The 17,767-nt window shown below is 40.3% G+C and overlaps 1 protein-coding gene across 26 annotated transcripts in view; it reads right to left on the reverse strand.

Moving 5' to 3' along the window:
- The window catches only part of BIRC6 (baculoviral IAP repeat containing 6), a 223,456-nt gene extending 206,315 nt beyond the window's left edge, over positions 1-17,141 (reverse strand). For 23 of the 26 annotated variants that reach the window (XM_045447216.1, XM_045447214.1, XM_045447210.1 and 20 more), the window contains exon 1: positions 16,712-17,137. In XM_045447216.1, the coding sequence (XP_045303172.1) occupies positions 16,712-17,036 (325 nt within the window). In that variant the 5' untranslated portion in view covers positions 17,037-17,137. Of the gene's footprint in view, positions 1-16,711 lie in introns of all 26 variants that reach the window. The other 3 variants (XR_006703691.1, XM_045447194.1, XM_045447217.1) reach the window with 3 other exon arrangements.
- Between the last annotated feature and the right edge of the window lie 626 nt (positions 17,142-17,767).

Genomic DNA, 17,767 nt, shown 5'->3' on the forward strand with positions numbered 1-17,767 from the left:
TGCAACCATCATCACCATCCACCCACAGAGCTCTTCTCATCTTGCAAAACTTAAGCTCCATAACCATTAGACACTAACTCCTCCTTCCCACTTCCATACTCCCAGTGCTCAGCAATCAATCACTATTCTACTGTTTCTATGAAATTGACTGCTCTAAGTACCACATATAAGTGGAGTCACATGGTATCTGTCCTTTTGTGACTGGCTTATTTCAATAAGCATAATGTCTTCAGTTGATCCACGTTGCAGTATATGTCAAAATGTCCTTCCTTTCTAAGGCTAATATTCCATTGTATATACACACCATACTTTGTTTATTCATACATCCATCAATGGACACTTGGGTAGCTTCCGCTTTTTGACTATTGGGAATAATGCTGCTATGAACATGATGTACAAATATTTCTTCAAGACCCTTTCAATTCTTTTGGATGTGAAATTGTGATATCATAATTTTATTTTCAATTGTTTGAGGAACCACCATACTGTTTTTCCTAACAGCTGCACTATTTTATATTCCCACCAAGAGCGTACAATACAAGGGTTCCAATTCTCCACAATCTCACCAACACATTATTATTTTTTATAACAGCCATTTTAATGGGTGGGAAGTGCTATTGCCCCATAGTTTTAATTTATATTTCCCAAACATTAGTGATGTTGAATATCTGTGTGTGCTTGTTGGCCCGCTGTATTTCTTCTCTAGAGAAATATCTTCAAGCATTTTGCTCACTCTTTAATCAGGTTGTTTTTTGTTGTCGTTGAGATGTCAAAGTTTTCTATATTCTAGATATTAATTCTCTATATATACCTGGATATGTGACTTGCAAATACTTTCTCATATTCTGCGGTTTGATACGGCCCTTTATGCACAAAAATTTTTCTTGATAGGGTCCTTCATGCACAAAAAATTTTCATTTTAATGAAGTCTAACTTGTCTATTTTTTCTTTGGTTGCCTGTGCCTTTGATGTTATATCCCCAAAATCACTGCCAAATCTAGATTCATGAAGCTTCCCTCTTTGTATTGTTCTAAGAGCTTTACAGTTGTCACTGTTACTTTTAAGGGTCCAACTTCATTCTTTTGCATGTGGATATCCAAGTTTTCTCAGCACCATTTCTTGAAGAGATTGTCCTTTCCCCCAACTGAATGGTGCTGGCCTTCTTGTTGAAAATCAGTTACCACATATGTGAGGGCTTACTTCTGGGCTCTCTATTCCATCAGTCCTTATGTCTGTCTATGCCAGTACCACATTGTTTCGACTACTGTAACACTGTAGTAAATTCTGAAATCAGTGAGTCCTCAACTTTGTTCTTTTTCAAGAATGCTTTAGCTATCTGGGAGTCCCTTGAGATTTCACATGAATTTTAAGATGGGTTTTTCAATTTCTGGATATTTTGACAGAAATTGCAATGAATCTGTAAATCACTTTGGGTAGTATTGACTTTTTAACAATATACAGACAAAACCAAGCGCTTATAAGATTCAGAATAGTGGAACTCATTTTTAATGGAAATGCATAATGGCACAGCCACACTGGTTTGACTATTTCTTATAAGATTAAACATACACTTACCAAATGGCCCCGGAATCCCACTTCTATGTATTTACCCTACAGACATAAAATCTTACATTCACATAAAAACCTATACTCAAATGTTTATAATAGCTCTATCATTAATCACCAAAAGCTGAAAACATCCAAGTATCCTTCAATGAGTGATTGACTAAACAAATGGTGACACATTTATACAATGAGATACTGTTCAGCTATAAAAGGAAATGAACTATACGGGGCATGAAGGTGGCTCAGTCATTTAAGTGTCCAACTTAGGCCTAGGTCATGATCTCATGGTTCACGGGTTCAAGCCCCGCATCAGGTTCTGCACTGACAGCTCAGAGCCTGGAGCCTGCTTCAGATCTGCAGATTCAGTCTGACTCTCTCTGCCCCTCCCCTGCTCTCACTCTCTCTCTCTCAAAAACAAACAAACATTAAAAAAATTTTAAAAAGAAGGAAATGAACTATTGACACATAAAACAACTCTAAGTGCAAAAAGTCAGTATCAAAAGGTTACATAGGTACACCTGGAGCCTCACTGGGATTCTCTCTCCTGCTGCCCCCCTAATTGCACTCTCTCTTTAAAAAATAAAAAATTTTTTAAAAATAAAAAAACTGTAAATGCTTCAAATAAAAAATGTGTACCGTAGGATTCCATTTCTAGGACATTCTAGATAAGACAAAACTAAAAGTATGGAAAACGTGATTGCCAAAGGTTGGAGGGGAAGGGAGCAGGGTAAGCTATAAAGGAGATGGCACAGGTATTGAAACTGTTCTGTATCCTAATTGTAGCAGTAGTTAATGTATATACTGCCAGTACACAAAAAATGTGTACTATTTTATTGTGCGGTATTAAATAAAATTTATTTTAAAATGTTATAAAATAATAAAGACAGGGGTGCCTGGGTGGCTCAGTTGAGTGGCCAACTTTGGCTCAGGTCACAATCTCGTGGTCTGTGAGTTCGAGCCCCACATCAGGCTCTGTGCTGACAGCTCGGAGCCTGGAGTCTGCTTGGATACTGTGGTCTTCCTCTCTCTCTGCTCCTCCCCTGCTTGTGCTCTCTCTATCTCAAAAATAAATAAATGTTATAAAATAATAAAAACATAGGAAAATATTCATAATACACTATTAACTAAGAGGGAAATAGTTTATAACATATCACTGCAATCCAAATTCTGTAAAAATACATTAAATAGAAAAAAGCAAAAAGAAATTATTACATACCAGAATGCTAACAATGGCCATCTCTAGCTAACAAAATCATAGGTGACTACTCTTTTCCTTAGTCTATTTGATATCCTATAATAAGGTAAATCACTTTTAAAATGAGAATTTTCAGGAGCACCTGGATGGCTCAGTTGGTTAAGTGTCTGGCTCTTGATTTCGGCTCAGGTCATGGTTCATGGGTTCGACACCCACATCAGGGCTCTGCACTGACAGCGTGGAGGCTGCTTGGGATTCTCTCTCTCCCCTCTATCTCTCTCCCCCCTCAACCCGCTTGCTCTCTCTCTCAAAAATAAATAAAAAACTTAAAAAAAATTTTTTTTCAAATGTGTGAAACTGTGGGGGTTTTAGTGTTTTTGTTTGTTTATTTTGTTTTGTTTTTGAGAGAGAGACTGTGAAAGCAGGGGAGGGGGGCAGAGGGAGAAGGAGAGAGAATCTCAAACAGGCTCCATGCCCAACACAGAGCTTGACAAGGGACTCAACCTCACAACTGTGAGATCATGTCCTGAGCCACAATCAAGAGTCAGAAACTCAAATGACTGAGGTGCCCCAAAACTGTTTTTTAAAACAGTTACTTCTGGGGCGTTTGGGTGGCTCAGTCGATTGAGCGACCGACTTCAGCTCAGGTCACGATCTCACGGTTTGTGGGTTCCAGCCCCGCGTCAGTGACAGCTCAGAGCCTGGAGCTGCTTCGGATTCTGTGTCTCCCTCTCTCTCTGCCCCTCCCCACTCATGCTCTGTCTCTGTCTCAGGAATAAACATAAAAAAAATTTTTTTTTAATCAGTTAATTCTAATACCTACTTCAAGAAACAGTCAATTCTTTATCAATGCACTATCCATTTGCATTCCTGCAAAGCTTGCAAAAATATTATCAAAAATACATGATCTTTGCAAACTGACAGGACACACCGTAAAATTCCATTTCCACAGAGATAACATCAGAGTTCAGTGCTTAAAATACTCTAACATAGTATAGAAAAACATCATTCAAAGTCAATCAAAAGGGTACAAAATCAGCATTCTAACAACTTTTAAAGTATAATTAAAGTAACCAAAAATAAAATCACTTAACAAAAGTTGTTAGTACACTATATTATTCAAAGCCAAAGTGAGTATTCCTGTAAAACAAAACTTGGTGCAAAGCAAAGCAAATTTGGTAAAGTTCAGTGTGTAGACCGTGAAAAAGGGTAACAAATGGATAAAACGCAATGCAGGCATAGTATTATTCCAGGCAAAAGAACCAACATCTGCCTGAGCACGAAAGAGGGTCTCTAAAAGAGACAGACTCATTGGAATTAAGAGTTCCAAGTTCCGGAGTGCCCGGCTGGCTCAGTTGGTGCAGCATGCAGCTCTTGATCTTGGCGTCCTGAGTTTGGACCCACACTGGGTGTAGCTTACTTAAAAATTCAATCTTAAAAAAAAAAAAGTTCCAAGCTCTCTATTCACTTTATCCAAAAGTTCCACCAAACCACTTATTTTACAACAATCTTAAGTATCTGACATCAACTGACAAAGTTTTATTTATTTTATTTATTTATTTATTTTTCTGACAAAGTTTTAAGAACATAAATAATCGCCACTGAAGTTTCCGTGGATGGGACTCAATCTTTAAGGACCTACCCCATGCAAGAAATTCTGGGGCCTATTTCACATATGTTATTCAATTTGTCACAGTTAAAAATCCTTCAAACCACCTTGGGACACAAAAGTTACATTCTACCTTCATGATTTTGAACTGGCTATCATTAAGTACAATTTGAGAGCTACCTTCCCTACTGATATTGCTCAAGATAACTCTAACCATCTGTATATAAATTCCTGTTGCAACACAAAGTTGCCCATATGATAAGGAACTCAGCTACAAATCAATACAATTAGGTAATGCAGAACATGTACCCTGTGAATTTCTATTTGGAACTCATATTTGAAAGTACTGTTCTTTGTAGAATACAGATGGTACATATATCTAGAGGTCACACAGACCTTTCATCATTCCTCACATAGCCTACATTTTAAGTCAGTCCAAGTCAAATTCCATCCAAATATAATGAAAATCCATCTAGCTGTTTTTGCATATACAGTATGCAAAAAAAGGGCAATAATAGGGCAAAAGAAACTTCCCTGGATTACCTGCCCTGTTTTCTAACATCACTGGGAACTTTGCTCAAGGGCTGCTTCATAGACCCTTCCAGACCAAAGCACAGCACAAATTTACCCATCATGATCTCATACCAGCTCTAATTTCTTACAGCATTTATCACCACTTGATTGTGTGTGTGTGTGTGTGTGTGTGTGTAATATACCTCTTCCCACTAAACCACTGGCTCTAGGAAATCAAGGACTTTGTTAACTAGTGTATCGCCAGTGCTTGACACACAATAAATGTCTTTGAATAAATGAATCATTTTCTATAGTTTCAAAGAGCTTTTTAATAGATTAAAACTAAATGATAATGTAGCAAAATACAATAGTCTCACAGCTTTTGTTTTGGCTTGTTAACACAACATGAAACAAAGACAGTTCAGGCATGAAACTAGCTGTGGGCCTATTTTCCCCTATCTTACTCCTGGGCTGCCAGTATGAGGAGGTCACTGTCCTTGGCTCTAGTGACATTTTGGTGAACAAGTATCAGAGCACTTGGCTGGTTCAAAAAACAACCAAAACTGAATTATACTGAAAAGGACAAAACAGAAAGCAGAAGAGGGGGGCCTGGGTGGCTCAGGTAGGTGTCTGACTTTGGCTCAGGTCATGATCTCATGGTTCGTGAGTTCAAGCCCTGCATCCGACTCTGTGCTGACAGCTCAGAGCCTGAAGCCTGCTTCCTTCAGATTCTGTGACTCCCATTCTCTCTGCCCCTCCCCTGCTCACGCTGTCTCTCTCTCAAAAATAAATCAACATTAAAAAAATTTTTGAAAAAAGAAACGCAGCAGCATAAACTTAGTTCTTGACATATCTCTGCTGCTTACAAGCATATTGCATTATATATTCACTAAATACAATTTAAAACACAATGGGGTAGGTTTTATTAGCAGACTAACTTGGGAGGTTTTTCTTACCCCAAAAATTAAGGCTAAATAGAACAATATTCAGTTCAAGATACTATTCAAGTGAAACTTGTCTCTCATTTATCCCAGACTTATCATGAAGTTGGAACCTCTAAACCTATCTGCACATTAGAATCACCTGGTATCCTGTTCAGGCGCCTGGGTGGCTCAGTCGGTTAAGCGTCCGACTTCAGCTCAGGTCATAATCTCACAGTTCATGGGTTTGAGCCCCACATCGGGTTCTGTGCTGACCTCTCAGAGCTTGGAGCCTGCTTTGGATTCCATGTCTCCTTCTCTCTCTGCCCTTCCCCTGCTCCCTGTCTCACTCTCTCTCAAAAATAAACAAACATTAAAAAAAAAATTTATATAGAATCACCTGGTATGCTGTTAAAAAAAAAAAAAAAAAAAAAAAAAGCCTGGCTTCCACTCCAGACAACTTAAGTCAGAATAATGGGACCCCAAGCAGAATTTTTTTTTTTTAACTTCCCCTGATGATTCTAATGAACAACCAAGGCTGAAAACCACTGCCCTATGCCATCTCCCCAATCTTCTCTCCTACTTCATAAATCAAAGTAAAAGTACAGAAACACATCATGAAGATTTAAATTCCTGGCACCCACAATAAATCTCAATCCTATCTGCCCCTTCTAACATTTCTATCATTTCCCCTAAAAAGTAAGCATAATATTTATCTCCCCTAAAATACATCCCTGATTTAATATACTCAAATGAGACCACAATTACTTCCTTTTAGGGGCACTACCCTTCTCACAAACTATTTTATATAGCAATTACTTTACTCTTTTTTGTTATTTGTACATCTATTATCCCCTCTTTTATACCCAAAGAGTTTGTCTTAACTTTTTTGTTTCCTTCACATCTGAAGTGCTACAGTCTACAAAGACATTTCTATATTCATTATCAGATAACGAAGTAGTCTAAGCAAAAATTATCAGACCAGGGGCACCTGGCTGATTCAGTCAATAGAGAATGCGACTCTTGATCTCAGGATCAAGCCCACGCTGGGCGTGGAGCCTACTTTACAAAAAAAAAAAAAAAATTGTATAATAAAAAAGTAAATAAAAATAAATAGTTTAAAAAAAATAATTACCAGCCCCTTTTAAAGACGGTAACTCTGAGAAGTTATCTTGCCAAATGCATGAGGCCATCAGCAATGCAATGCACATATCAGAGGTACCTCCCTCCCAACACTCTCCCCACTGCTCTTACATACTATTGTAGAGAAATCTGTTATTGTTTATATTCTATCAACTAACTGATACTAAAAACATAGCTCCTATAAAAATAGGTCCCTAAATTTTTTACCTTAAACTAGAAGTCCTTACACTGAAAAATATGGGAGCCATAGGTCGGAGTGACCAAATCCAAGATCCTCAGGCCATCTATCACTCCCAGCCTTGTGCTTTGCACACTAATACCAAAGGGCTTAATAACAAATACTGCCTGCTTCATGCCTCTACTCTTGCTTATGCTACCTAACTCTATCAACTTGTCTAGAAAGGTTTCCAAATTGGGAGGCAGGGGAGAATTCAAATTCATCTTTATCCCAATATGGCAGGCAAACATTTGTTGAATTAAGCTATATAATTAAAAACCCAAACCCAAAAGTAACACTTATTGAGTGTTTATGGTAGGTTAAGCAGTAACTACATGTGTCAGGTTATTTAATCTTTCCAGGGGTGCCTAGCTGGCTTAGTCAGTCAAGCATCTGACTCTTGATCTCAGGGTCCTCAGTTCAAGCTCCACATTGGGTGTGGAGCCTACTTAAAAAAAATTTAATTTTCCCAATAACCCAACAAGTTAAGGGTGCCAGAGTGAGGTTAAGAATGTTGCCTAAGGGCACAGATAGTAAGTGGTAAATCATTGACTGAAGGCATTCTGGCTCCAGAACCAATATCCTTAACCACTAGGCTCAGTCTTCCTAACCTGTGTCCCCAAATCCTCAAGCTTCAACTCTGAATTCCCAATACCTCCTGGACATCTCTACTTGGATGTCCTTCAAGAACCTCAAAATTAATGTAACTTAAATCACTATCTCCCTCTTGCTCCCCAATCTTCTCCAACAAAAACCACTCTTCACACCTTCTTGTACTGCTTATTTGGGTTAATACACACCATTTACCCAGTTACCTAAAGTAGGAACCCACGCATGAGTGCTTTTCACCTTGTCCATCTCTCTCATCCCCACATTCACCAAATTACACTGTTCCTACCTTTCAAACTAACTTACAGAAAGCTCTCATCACTTCTCACACTAGAGCATTAGCTTCAAACCTCTCTAAGAACAAATTTGATCATGTGATAACCTACAGTGGCTCCCTACCACTGACATCATGATAGTCAAATTTCTTAGCAAAACAGATTATGATCTTGTGTTTGCCTATCTCTCAGCTTCAGCTCTAACCATCCCCTCACACACCTTAACCCCCAATGTCTTTCCTTGAAAATCTCTTTGTTACTTGAATTCACCATGTTTTGAAAGACCAACAGCTCTCCCCACAAGCAAGTACCCTAGCTTAAGATGATGATCCCTGTAACATTCCCTCCCACTACCTCATCTTTCAAAATGGATCATAAAAACAACCTCCTTTGAGAAGCCTTCTTTTTTTCCCTCGGGTTGAAGAAACTTCCTCCTGTGTACTCACACAGCATTGTGCATATCTATATCACACTACTTATGACATTACGCTAAAATGGTTTACCTAAACACATCACCAAGCATACATTCAAAGGCCAAAATGGTGTCTTAATTATTTTGTGTTCCTGTGCTAGCATAATGTTGCTCTTTTAACAATTTCAACTCCAAAATCAATTCACTTACATAGTTTATATTTCTCCTGTAATACAGAAATTATTATTTTATAATTATGCCCATTAGATTTCACCCAGTCACATTTCCACATGCATGGAAAACTGGAAGAATACTGCCATTTCAATAGAATATCTGTAGCAAAAATGTCTACTACACTTAAATAGTCCCTACTACCAAAGAATAAAAACATAATAAAAAAACACTTATAGAGTACATACGTTACACAACCACTTTATGGGATAGGCACTATTATTATCTTCCTTTTGTAAATGAACTTCAAAATTAAATAGAACCAAGACTTAAGATCAAAATGTTCGGCTCCAGAATTTGATCTCTTATAGTGACTCTCAATAAGCCTAAAACTACTAAAAGACCAAGATAAATTCTCACTAGAGCAAAACCATCTTTGAACAGGTAATAGGAAAACTTGGGAGATAAAAGTTTAAAAAACCGTATAAACTTCAAGGATCTTAAAAACAATCTTAATATAGGGGCACCTGGGGGGCTCAGTCAGTTTAGTGTCCGACTTCAGCTCAGGTCATGATCCCACCGTTCATAGGTTTGAGCCCCATGTTGGGCTCTGTGCTGGCAGCTCAGAGCCTGGAGCCTGCATCAGATACTATGTCTCCCTCTCTCTGCCCCACCCCCCTTCAAAAATAAATATATATTTTTAAAAAATCTTAATATAAATTTTTAGTCTTAATATAAATTTACTCTAATTGTGGCAAAATGTTTTGTTAATAAAATAGTAAATTGGGGCACCTGGCTGGATCAGCTGGTAGAGCATGTGACTCTTGATTTCAGAGATCTAAGTTTAAGCCCCACATTCAGTATAAAAATTACTTAAAAATAAAATCTCAGGTCATGATCTCACACTCCGTGAGTTCAAGCCCCGCGTTGGGCTCTGTGCTAACAGCTCAGAGCCTGGAGCCTGCTTCAGATTCTGTGTCTCCCCCTCTCTCTGCCCCTCCCTTGCTCATGCTCTGTCTCTCTCTGTCTCAAAAATAAATAAAAACATTAAAAAAAATTTTTTTAATAATAAAATCTTAAATAAATAAATAAAACAAATCTTTGACATAAGATAGGTCATCACGTTTCATTACTAAAGTCAGTCAATTGCAACATCAAGTTTGTACTCAGCCCACAAAGAGATCTGACCAATTAAGTTTTTATAAAGAACTCAGATGTATCCAGAAAACAAATATTTTCTAAGGCTACTAAAATTCCAATTCTATACTGTCTTATATTATCTTTCATAAAAGAATAATTGAGACTAGGAAGGCTACATGAACCAAAGTCAGGAAATAGGAAGTGGTCTGAATCATCTACAATTTCTAAAACAGACCTACAGGATGATTTTGCATTTTATCCAAATTAATGCATACCTAATTCAGCAGTAGTGAGAAAAATATTACCACTTCTAACAAAGTGATAGTAACTAAGAGTTGTATCCCAAAAATTAGATCTTGAGAAATATGCAGGTAACCTAACTAGCTTTCTATACTCCAAGACTTCTTGATGCAGGCAGCTCTGGGCTTTGAGTCTGAACAGCAAGTTCATATCAAACAAAAAGTAAATAAAGAAGTAAAAATTCAGCCAATCTGAACTTCACTGCACCTGGAGTACAGTAACCTTTTTCTCATTTATGACCATCGTGGTAATTTCTCAAATCAAAATCAACGTCTATACAGGAAAAGGAAAAAGGGAAATATTCATAAAGAAATGTGAAACTAGAGCGTTGGTCTAAAAACACTAAGCAGCTTTGGAGTTTCCTCACCATGACAGAAATCTGGAACCTACTTCAGAAACAGAAGAGACATGATTTCCTTTTACACATATGCTACAACACCTACTGATTAATATCCACGTATCTTCTGTTACTTATGTAGATATAGTACATGAACAATTCATATATACACAGAACTAGTAATAGAACAGTCTTAACTTCATTCTGACATTCAGCCACACCAATACACTGCAAGACATTTATCCAGAGATAATATTTGTCACCAACATTTACATTTCCAACTACAACTCAACAGTATCTATCCTCTGTACATAACACTAAAGCAGTGAACATTTTTTCTAAAGTAATAGTGAGGAACATGGCAATACTAAGCATTCATGAGGCTTAAGAGAATTAACATTCAATGTATACAAATGCTAAGCAGTGTTAGGCACTTTAAATATGTTTACCACTTAATCTACACAACCACCCTATTAAAGGTTAATCTTAATTTACAAATGAGGAAGTTGAAATTCAGGAATTTTAGAGAGTGAGTTAGTGAGCTAAAATTCAAAATTCAGGAGCGCCTGGGTGGCTCAGTCGGTTGAGCATCGACTTCAGCTCTCATCATGATCTCGCAGTTCATGAGTTCGAGCCCCACGTTGGGCTCTGTGCGGACAGCTCCAGGACAGAACCTGGAGCCTGTTTCAGATTCTGTGTCTCCCTCTCTCTCTCTGACCCTCCCCCATTCATGCTCTGTCTCTCTCTGTCTCAAAAATAAATAAACGTTAAAAAAAATTTTTTTAATAAAATTCAAAATTCAGAATACCCATTCTCTTTCTGCATGCCCTCAAAAAAGTGTATTAAAAAAACAAACAATATAAAATGTACTACATTGGGGGGAGGGGTACTATTTCAGAAAGCAAGAGGATACATTACCACTAATAGTTAAATAATACAAGAAAATACTGAACAAAGGGCTTAGGACCAACCCCTGGTACCTGGTGGATTTAATAAAGAATGTTGATTCCATAAAAAAGAAAAAAAAAAAAAAACCTGAACAATACCTTACTCAAAGCAAAAATTAGATGGATTCTGCTGAATGGTAATAAGTGGTAAATATGAAAAATAAAGTTAAACTTTCGAGTTAAGTTCAAAAGATTTAACAGAGAATACCAAAAAGGTTTAAGTAAAAAAGGAGTATTTACAAAGATTTACAATTAATAGAAGAAATATTTTTGAACAGTAAACACACTGTTCTAAAAACTTTCTGTGTATTAACACTTAATTCTCACGATCAGTACAATTATCATCCCCATTTTGCAAATGGGGAAACTGCAACAGAAATGTTAAGTAATTTAGTCAAGGTTACACAGTTAAATTGGGAGGTGGGGGAAAGCAGAAATTGGGATCTTAACCAGAGCCAACTGTCTCCAAAACCAAGCTCCTCCCTTAACTGTTATGCTAAACTGCATGAACAAACAAAAGCTCAAGAGAACATATCTAGCAATATAAACAATATGGTCAAGTGGTATATGTAGAGCTATTTTGATTTTTAAAATCCAAACTGCACAAATTTTCATTAGTGAATTGCAAATTAAAACAATGAGGTCCCACTACACACCTATCTGAATGGCCACAATCCAAACAAAAATCAGAGTGCTAAGAGGGATTTGGAGCAACAGGAACTCTCATTCACTACCACTGGGAAAACAAAATAGTACAGCTGCTTTGGAAGACCGTTTGACAGTTTCTTACAAAACTAAACATACTCCTAACACATGATCTGGCATTCATGTTCCTTGGCATTTCCCAAATGAACTAAAAACTTATGCCCACACAAAAGCCTGCACACAAATATTTGTAGCAGCTTTATTATTCATAACTGCTGCAACCTAGAGGCAACCAAGATGTCCTTCAATAGATGAATGGGTAAATAAACTGTGGTACATCCAGACAATGGAATATCACTCAACGTTTAAAAGCAGTGAGTTAGCAAGCCATCAAAAGACATGGAAGAATTAAATGCATATTCCTTTTTTTTAAATGTTTTTGCTTTTTAGATTTTATTTTTAAGTAATCTCTACACCCAATGTGGGGCTCAAACCCACAACCCCAAGATCAAGAGTCACACGCTCCACTGACTGAGCCAGACAGGCACTCCTTAAAAATGGATATTCCTAAGTTAAAGAAGCCAAACTGAAAAGGCTACATCCTGTATAATTCCAACTATATGACATTCCAGAAAAGGCAAAACCACAGACAGTCAAAGGATCACAAAGTGGCAGGGGGTAGGAGAGAGGGATGGGTGAACAGGCAGAGCACAGAGGATTTTTATGAAAGTGAAACTGTTTGGTATGACATATCCATTTGTCAGAACCCAGAGAATGTACAACACCAAAAGTGAGCACTAACATCAACTAGAGACTTGCGTGATAATGATGTGTTAATGCAGGTTCACTGATTGTAACAAACAGTGAAGGAAGGTTGTGTGTGCACAGGGGCAGGAGGTATATAGGAACACTGTACTCTTCTGCTCAATTTTTACTATGAACCTAAAGCTATTCTTAAAAAATCTGTTTAAGAAAAGAATGAGGGGCGCCTGGGTGGTGCAGTTGGTTAACGTCCGACTCTGGATCTTGGCTCAAGTCATGATCTTCAAGCCCCACATGGGGATCTGTGCTGATGGTGTGGAGCCTGCTTGGGATTCTCTCTCTCCTTCCTTGTGCCCTTCCCTCACTTGTGCGCTCGCACTCTCAAAAATAAATAAACTTAAAAAAAGAAAGAAACAAAAGCCAAAGAAGGTGTTTATTTTAGCAGTTAGTATGTAAGACAGCATACATTTAACTCATTAGCATATATACATAAATTTAAAATATTCATTAATATTTTGTACTAGGCATTCTGAGGAGGGGATATAAACAAGAGGACAGGTTCCTTCCCTTAAGGAGTTTTAAATATAGTTAAATGGACATCGTATATTCACAAAAAGCTAAATAAAATGGAATTTAAATAGTTCAAGACAAAAACACACCACAAACAGTAAGTTGCTGAATTACTAAAATAGACATTAAGAGGACAATATGTGCTTAGGGGTTCAGTGGATCACTTCAGGCTAAAAGAATCAGGAAGTTAAGATCTGCTCCAGGTCTTGAAAAATGGCTAAAATATGTCTGGAGGGAATTGGTGCATTCCAAGAAAGAGCAAAACTACTGAGTTAGGAAAGAAAATTAAATGAACCAGTTCACAAAACTAAATAGGGAGATAAGACCAGAGAGACTGGTAGAGGCCAAATCATGGAAGTCAAAGAATGCCAAACTAAGGAACTGGCCTAGACACTGAGAAATCTTAACTCTTAAACACTAAAATGGATCAAATACTTACCTAACGTGTTATACTGATAGCTCTTAACATAATGAAAAGTGTATTTATAAACATTTCATATCAGATACAGATACACTGAAGACATATACTAGTAGACACAGTCAAAAATTCACCACCTTTGCCACCCAACTGAAATATAAACACAAGTCTTGCTTCCATCCTTCAATTTCCCATCTACACTAATAGGCTACCTATAACCCTATAACCTGAACCCATTCAGAAGACATACTACTCTGTCACCCAAGAACACTCTTCTTCCCCTGATACAAAGATGTCTTTCCTCTGGGGTATGAAAGAAGTGGCTCCTTGCCCCTTAAAGAGGGGTCATGTTAGGACCATGGTCACTGCTGGCACCTCTTCCTTATTCTATTTATAGGACTGTCACCCTCTATTAATCATCAAAAGCAAACCTACCCATAAAGCAAACCTACATAGCAAACCTCTATGTAAAGTCTACACATATTCCAGGCAAGACAAAAAATGCAGCATTCCCTCCCCAATCACCTGAACAGATGACATACACAAGACTCTATACAACCTCTGGTAATTATTTTTAATAACTGCAATTCTCATAAATGAAAACATTTCAAATTTTGTCCATTGTTACTTTCAAACCTTTTCTGTAATCCTTTTGTTTGCCATAAACTCTTCTACATATTTTATTTTTTATTTTTTTTTTTAATTTTTTTTTTTCAACGTTTATTTATTTTTGGGACAGAGAGAGACAGAGCATGAACGGGGGAGGGGCAGAGAGAGAGGGAGACACAGAATCGGAAACAGGCTCCAGGCTCTGAGCCATCAGCCCAGAGCCTGACGCGGGGCTGGAACTCACGGACCGCGAGATCATGACCTGGCTGAAGTCGGACGCTTAACCGACTGCGCCACCCAGGCGCCCCTCTTCTACCTATTTTAAATTACATATTCAATCTTCAATGCATGGGCATCTGCAATTGTATTCAATCCCATACTTTTCTAATTAACAAATGCCCCAACTTATCCCAGCTAAGTTATCCCCAATCAGTGCTGTACCTTTAAACTTGTATTACAACTCTAAGCCCCTCCCCTTTAGTAATCTACCACTAGAGTGACTATTTTCTTCCCTTTCATGAGACACATTCATATATGTCCAATTTCCCCAACTACTTATAACAAACTCTGACATACACTGTTTTTCTCAAACATAGCCTCCAAATATAAAAACACCCTATTAAATTCCTTTCTAACAAAAACATTTTAAAACTTCTGTTAATACTACTTTTTATAAAAAAAAAATCGAAATACATATCCTATGATAGCAATTAGTCAAAGCTTAAAATCATGAAAGACAGCATTAGATAATGTTTAAAGAGACAAGCATATACTAAAAAAACAGAATCAGGGATACATGATTGTTCATTTTAATTATTCTTTATACCTTTTTGTGTTTGAAATATTTTACGTGAGAAGAAAGATATCCAATTACTAGTGAGTATTTCCCTCTCTACATAGTGACAAGTTGTTACCTCCATATTGCAGTTACTGTGAATTGCTACATCTGGGACACCCCTCCTGTCCTTTACCTAAGCCAAGAAAAGATAAATTACAAGCCTACAATCCAAACTTTCTCTTAGACATATCTTAGATAGGATCCAGGTTTATATTCTGTAGCTGTATACAATCCATTTCTTTCACATCCCTCACATCCACAGAAGTTAAATCTCTTATTTTATCTTTCTATCCCTACATTGCCATTAACTCTTACGTGCCTTACTACACTAGAATAATGACCTGTCTATATTTGCGCATGTTACAAGTGAATTGATATACCACATAACTCATTTCGTCGGCTAAATGCACACGGTCATATACATTATATCTCTATGCAGAAGTCTAACTCACTCATACACTAACTTTTCAATCTCAATTTATAACATCTAAATTAAGCCACACATCACTTCACCGCAAATGAAATGTCATCTCAGCCAAACATAACTAACTTGGCCAGGGCAATTCCAAACAACTCCACTCCAGTCCACTGAGCGTTCACCTAATAATGCATGGAGTCTCGTCCCTGGAACAACGTTTACATCACCCAGAACAGTTCTCCTCCACTGGTGAGATCCAGACATACCTCCAAATCCCAACTTTCGGCCTGCTGTGGTAAAACAAGTAGAGAGGACCTTAAGTTTCACCTCATTACGAAGCCAAAGGAATCTGTATTTCATACACCGCAGGTCCTGAGCTTCTCATCACTGGGGAACAGAAGTTGGAAGCGCCGAACTAGGGAACAAGGTCTAGTCTTCCATGGCGTCCGTCCTAAAGTCTTCGACGGAACCGTTCAGGCAGCTGGCCCGCCTACTTGCCTCCCCACCCCCACTCCAGGCGCACCCCACCCCCACCCCCGGTGCGAAGCCCGCCGTACATCCCTGCACCTGCAGATCCCACGAACAGTCGAGTATTCACTTCTCTCTACCAGAGGGGAGGGCTTACATGCTGGCCCCGACGCTCGCCTCTGGCCACCAGGCTCTCACGTCGGGCCCAACCCTGCGACCCGCTGGCTCTCTGATCTGGCAGAAGGCATCACCGACACCTTCTCCAGGACCGACCGGGCGTCTGGCCTTCTCAGGTGGAGAGCTCCGAGGCCTCCTCACCTCTCCCAGAGAACCAACCTACACCGGACGCTCAAGGCCTGAAGGCAACTCCCACCACTCCCCGACTCGCCAGTCTTTTCTTCCCAGCTGCAGCCGCTGAAAAAGCCAAGTCCTACGGTCCTCCTCCATCAGCTTCCGGGCCTCGGGTCACAGCCAGGCCTGAGCCCCCCAGCCCTGCCCATTCCCGTCACGCCGCTTCCCCTCCTCCCAAGGCCGAGCCCCGGGGCTGGGCGGCTTCCTTCTCCGGCATCCCGCGGGCCCCGCTCCTCCTGCGGCGGGCCCGGCCCCCGCCCGGCGTGCCGCACACTCACCGCTGAGCGCTGAGGCCTGCAGAGTGGCCCCCGAGGTGCCGTCGATGACTTTGATGGTCCCGCGACTGGTGACGGCCAGGATGGCGTTGAGCGCCGGGTGGTAGGAGAGGCTGTGCAGCCCTTCGGCGTCGCAGCGCATGCAGCCGTCCCGCAGCACCAGCCACTCCGAGACCCCGGCCGCTCCCGCCCCCGCCGCCGAGGAGCAGCCCGAGCCCGAGGCCGCCGCAGCCGCAGCCGCCATCTTCCGGCCTGCGCTCAGCACAATCACACTGGGAAGCGGCTCAGTGACAGTCCCGGGAGGTGCAGCACCACCGCCAGTCACCATCCGGGGCCAGGGGGCAAGCGGAGCGCGTTAGCCGGAAGTGAAGTCAGGCGCCGGCACGCACGCGGGACGTCGGCCGCGCGCCCGGAGGGACCAAGCTCAGAGGGAGGTTGGCGGGGGAGGAGGACAGCGAACGAAAGAGGCGGGACCCGAAGAGGGGGCGGGCGGCGAGCGGCTGGAGCATGCGCGGGAGGGCTCGCGCTTGCCACGCGCCCTGGGTCCCGCCAGCTTCGCGTCCGCAATGTCCCAGTTTTTTTTTTTTTTCCCTGAGTGTGGGGAGTGGCCGATGCCTGAGCCCCGCCCCGTTCCCTTGCTCCTGGCGGTGGGGGTTGGGCTCCCTGTGTTTCCGCTAGGCGGGGACCCCGGCCCGTGGGACTTGTGTGAGACGCGCCGAGGCCCTTTGCGGCGTTTCCAGCTGCATCTGGACGGTTCCCTGCAGGAGTGGTGCAGCTGTTTGGCGGTGGCCGTAAGGAGACCCAGGGTTTGAGCCACGGCTCTAGTCTACAAGTAAGCAGTCTGAAAAACCTCTGGTCTGGACTGGGAGAAACCAGACGACCTTTGGACCCGATGTCTATTGCACGCCGCCATTCCCAGATCTTTTTGTTGAACAGAAGTGCCACCTAAGAGTTCTATGCTGGAAGCATATAAATTAGTGTCTTATCCCCATCCCAAACAAGTCAAGTTACGTGAAGTGTTAATAGGTGTGTGGGGGTGTTGTGAGACCAGAAAAGACT

This window comes from Leopardus geoffroyi, chromosome A3, assembly GCF_018350155.1.
Source record: "Leopardus geoffroyi isolate Oge1 chromosome A3, O.geoffroyi_Oge1_pat1.0, whole genome shotgun sequence".
Classification (NCBI taxonomy): Eukaryota; Metazoa; Chordata; class Mammalia; order Carnivora; family Felidae; genus Leopardus; species Leopardus geoffroyi.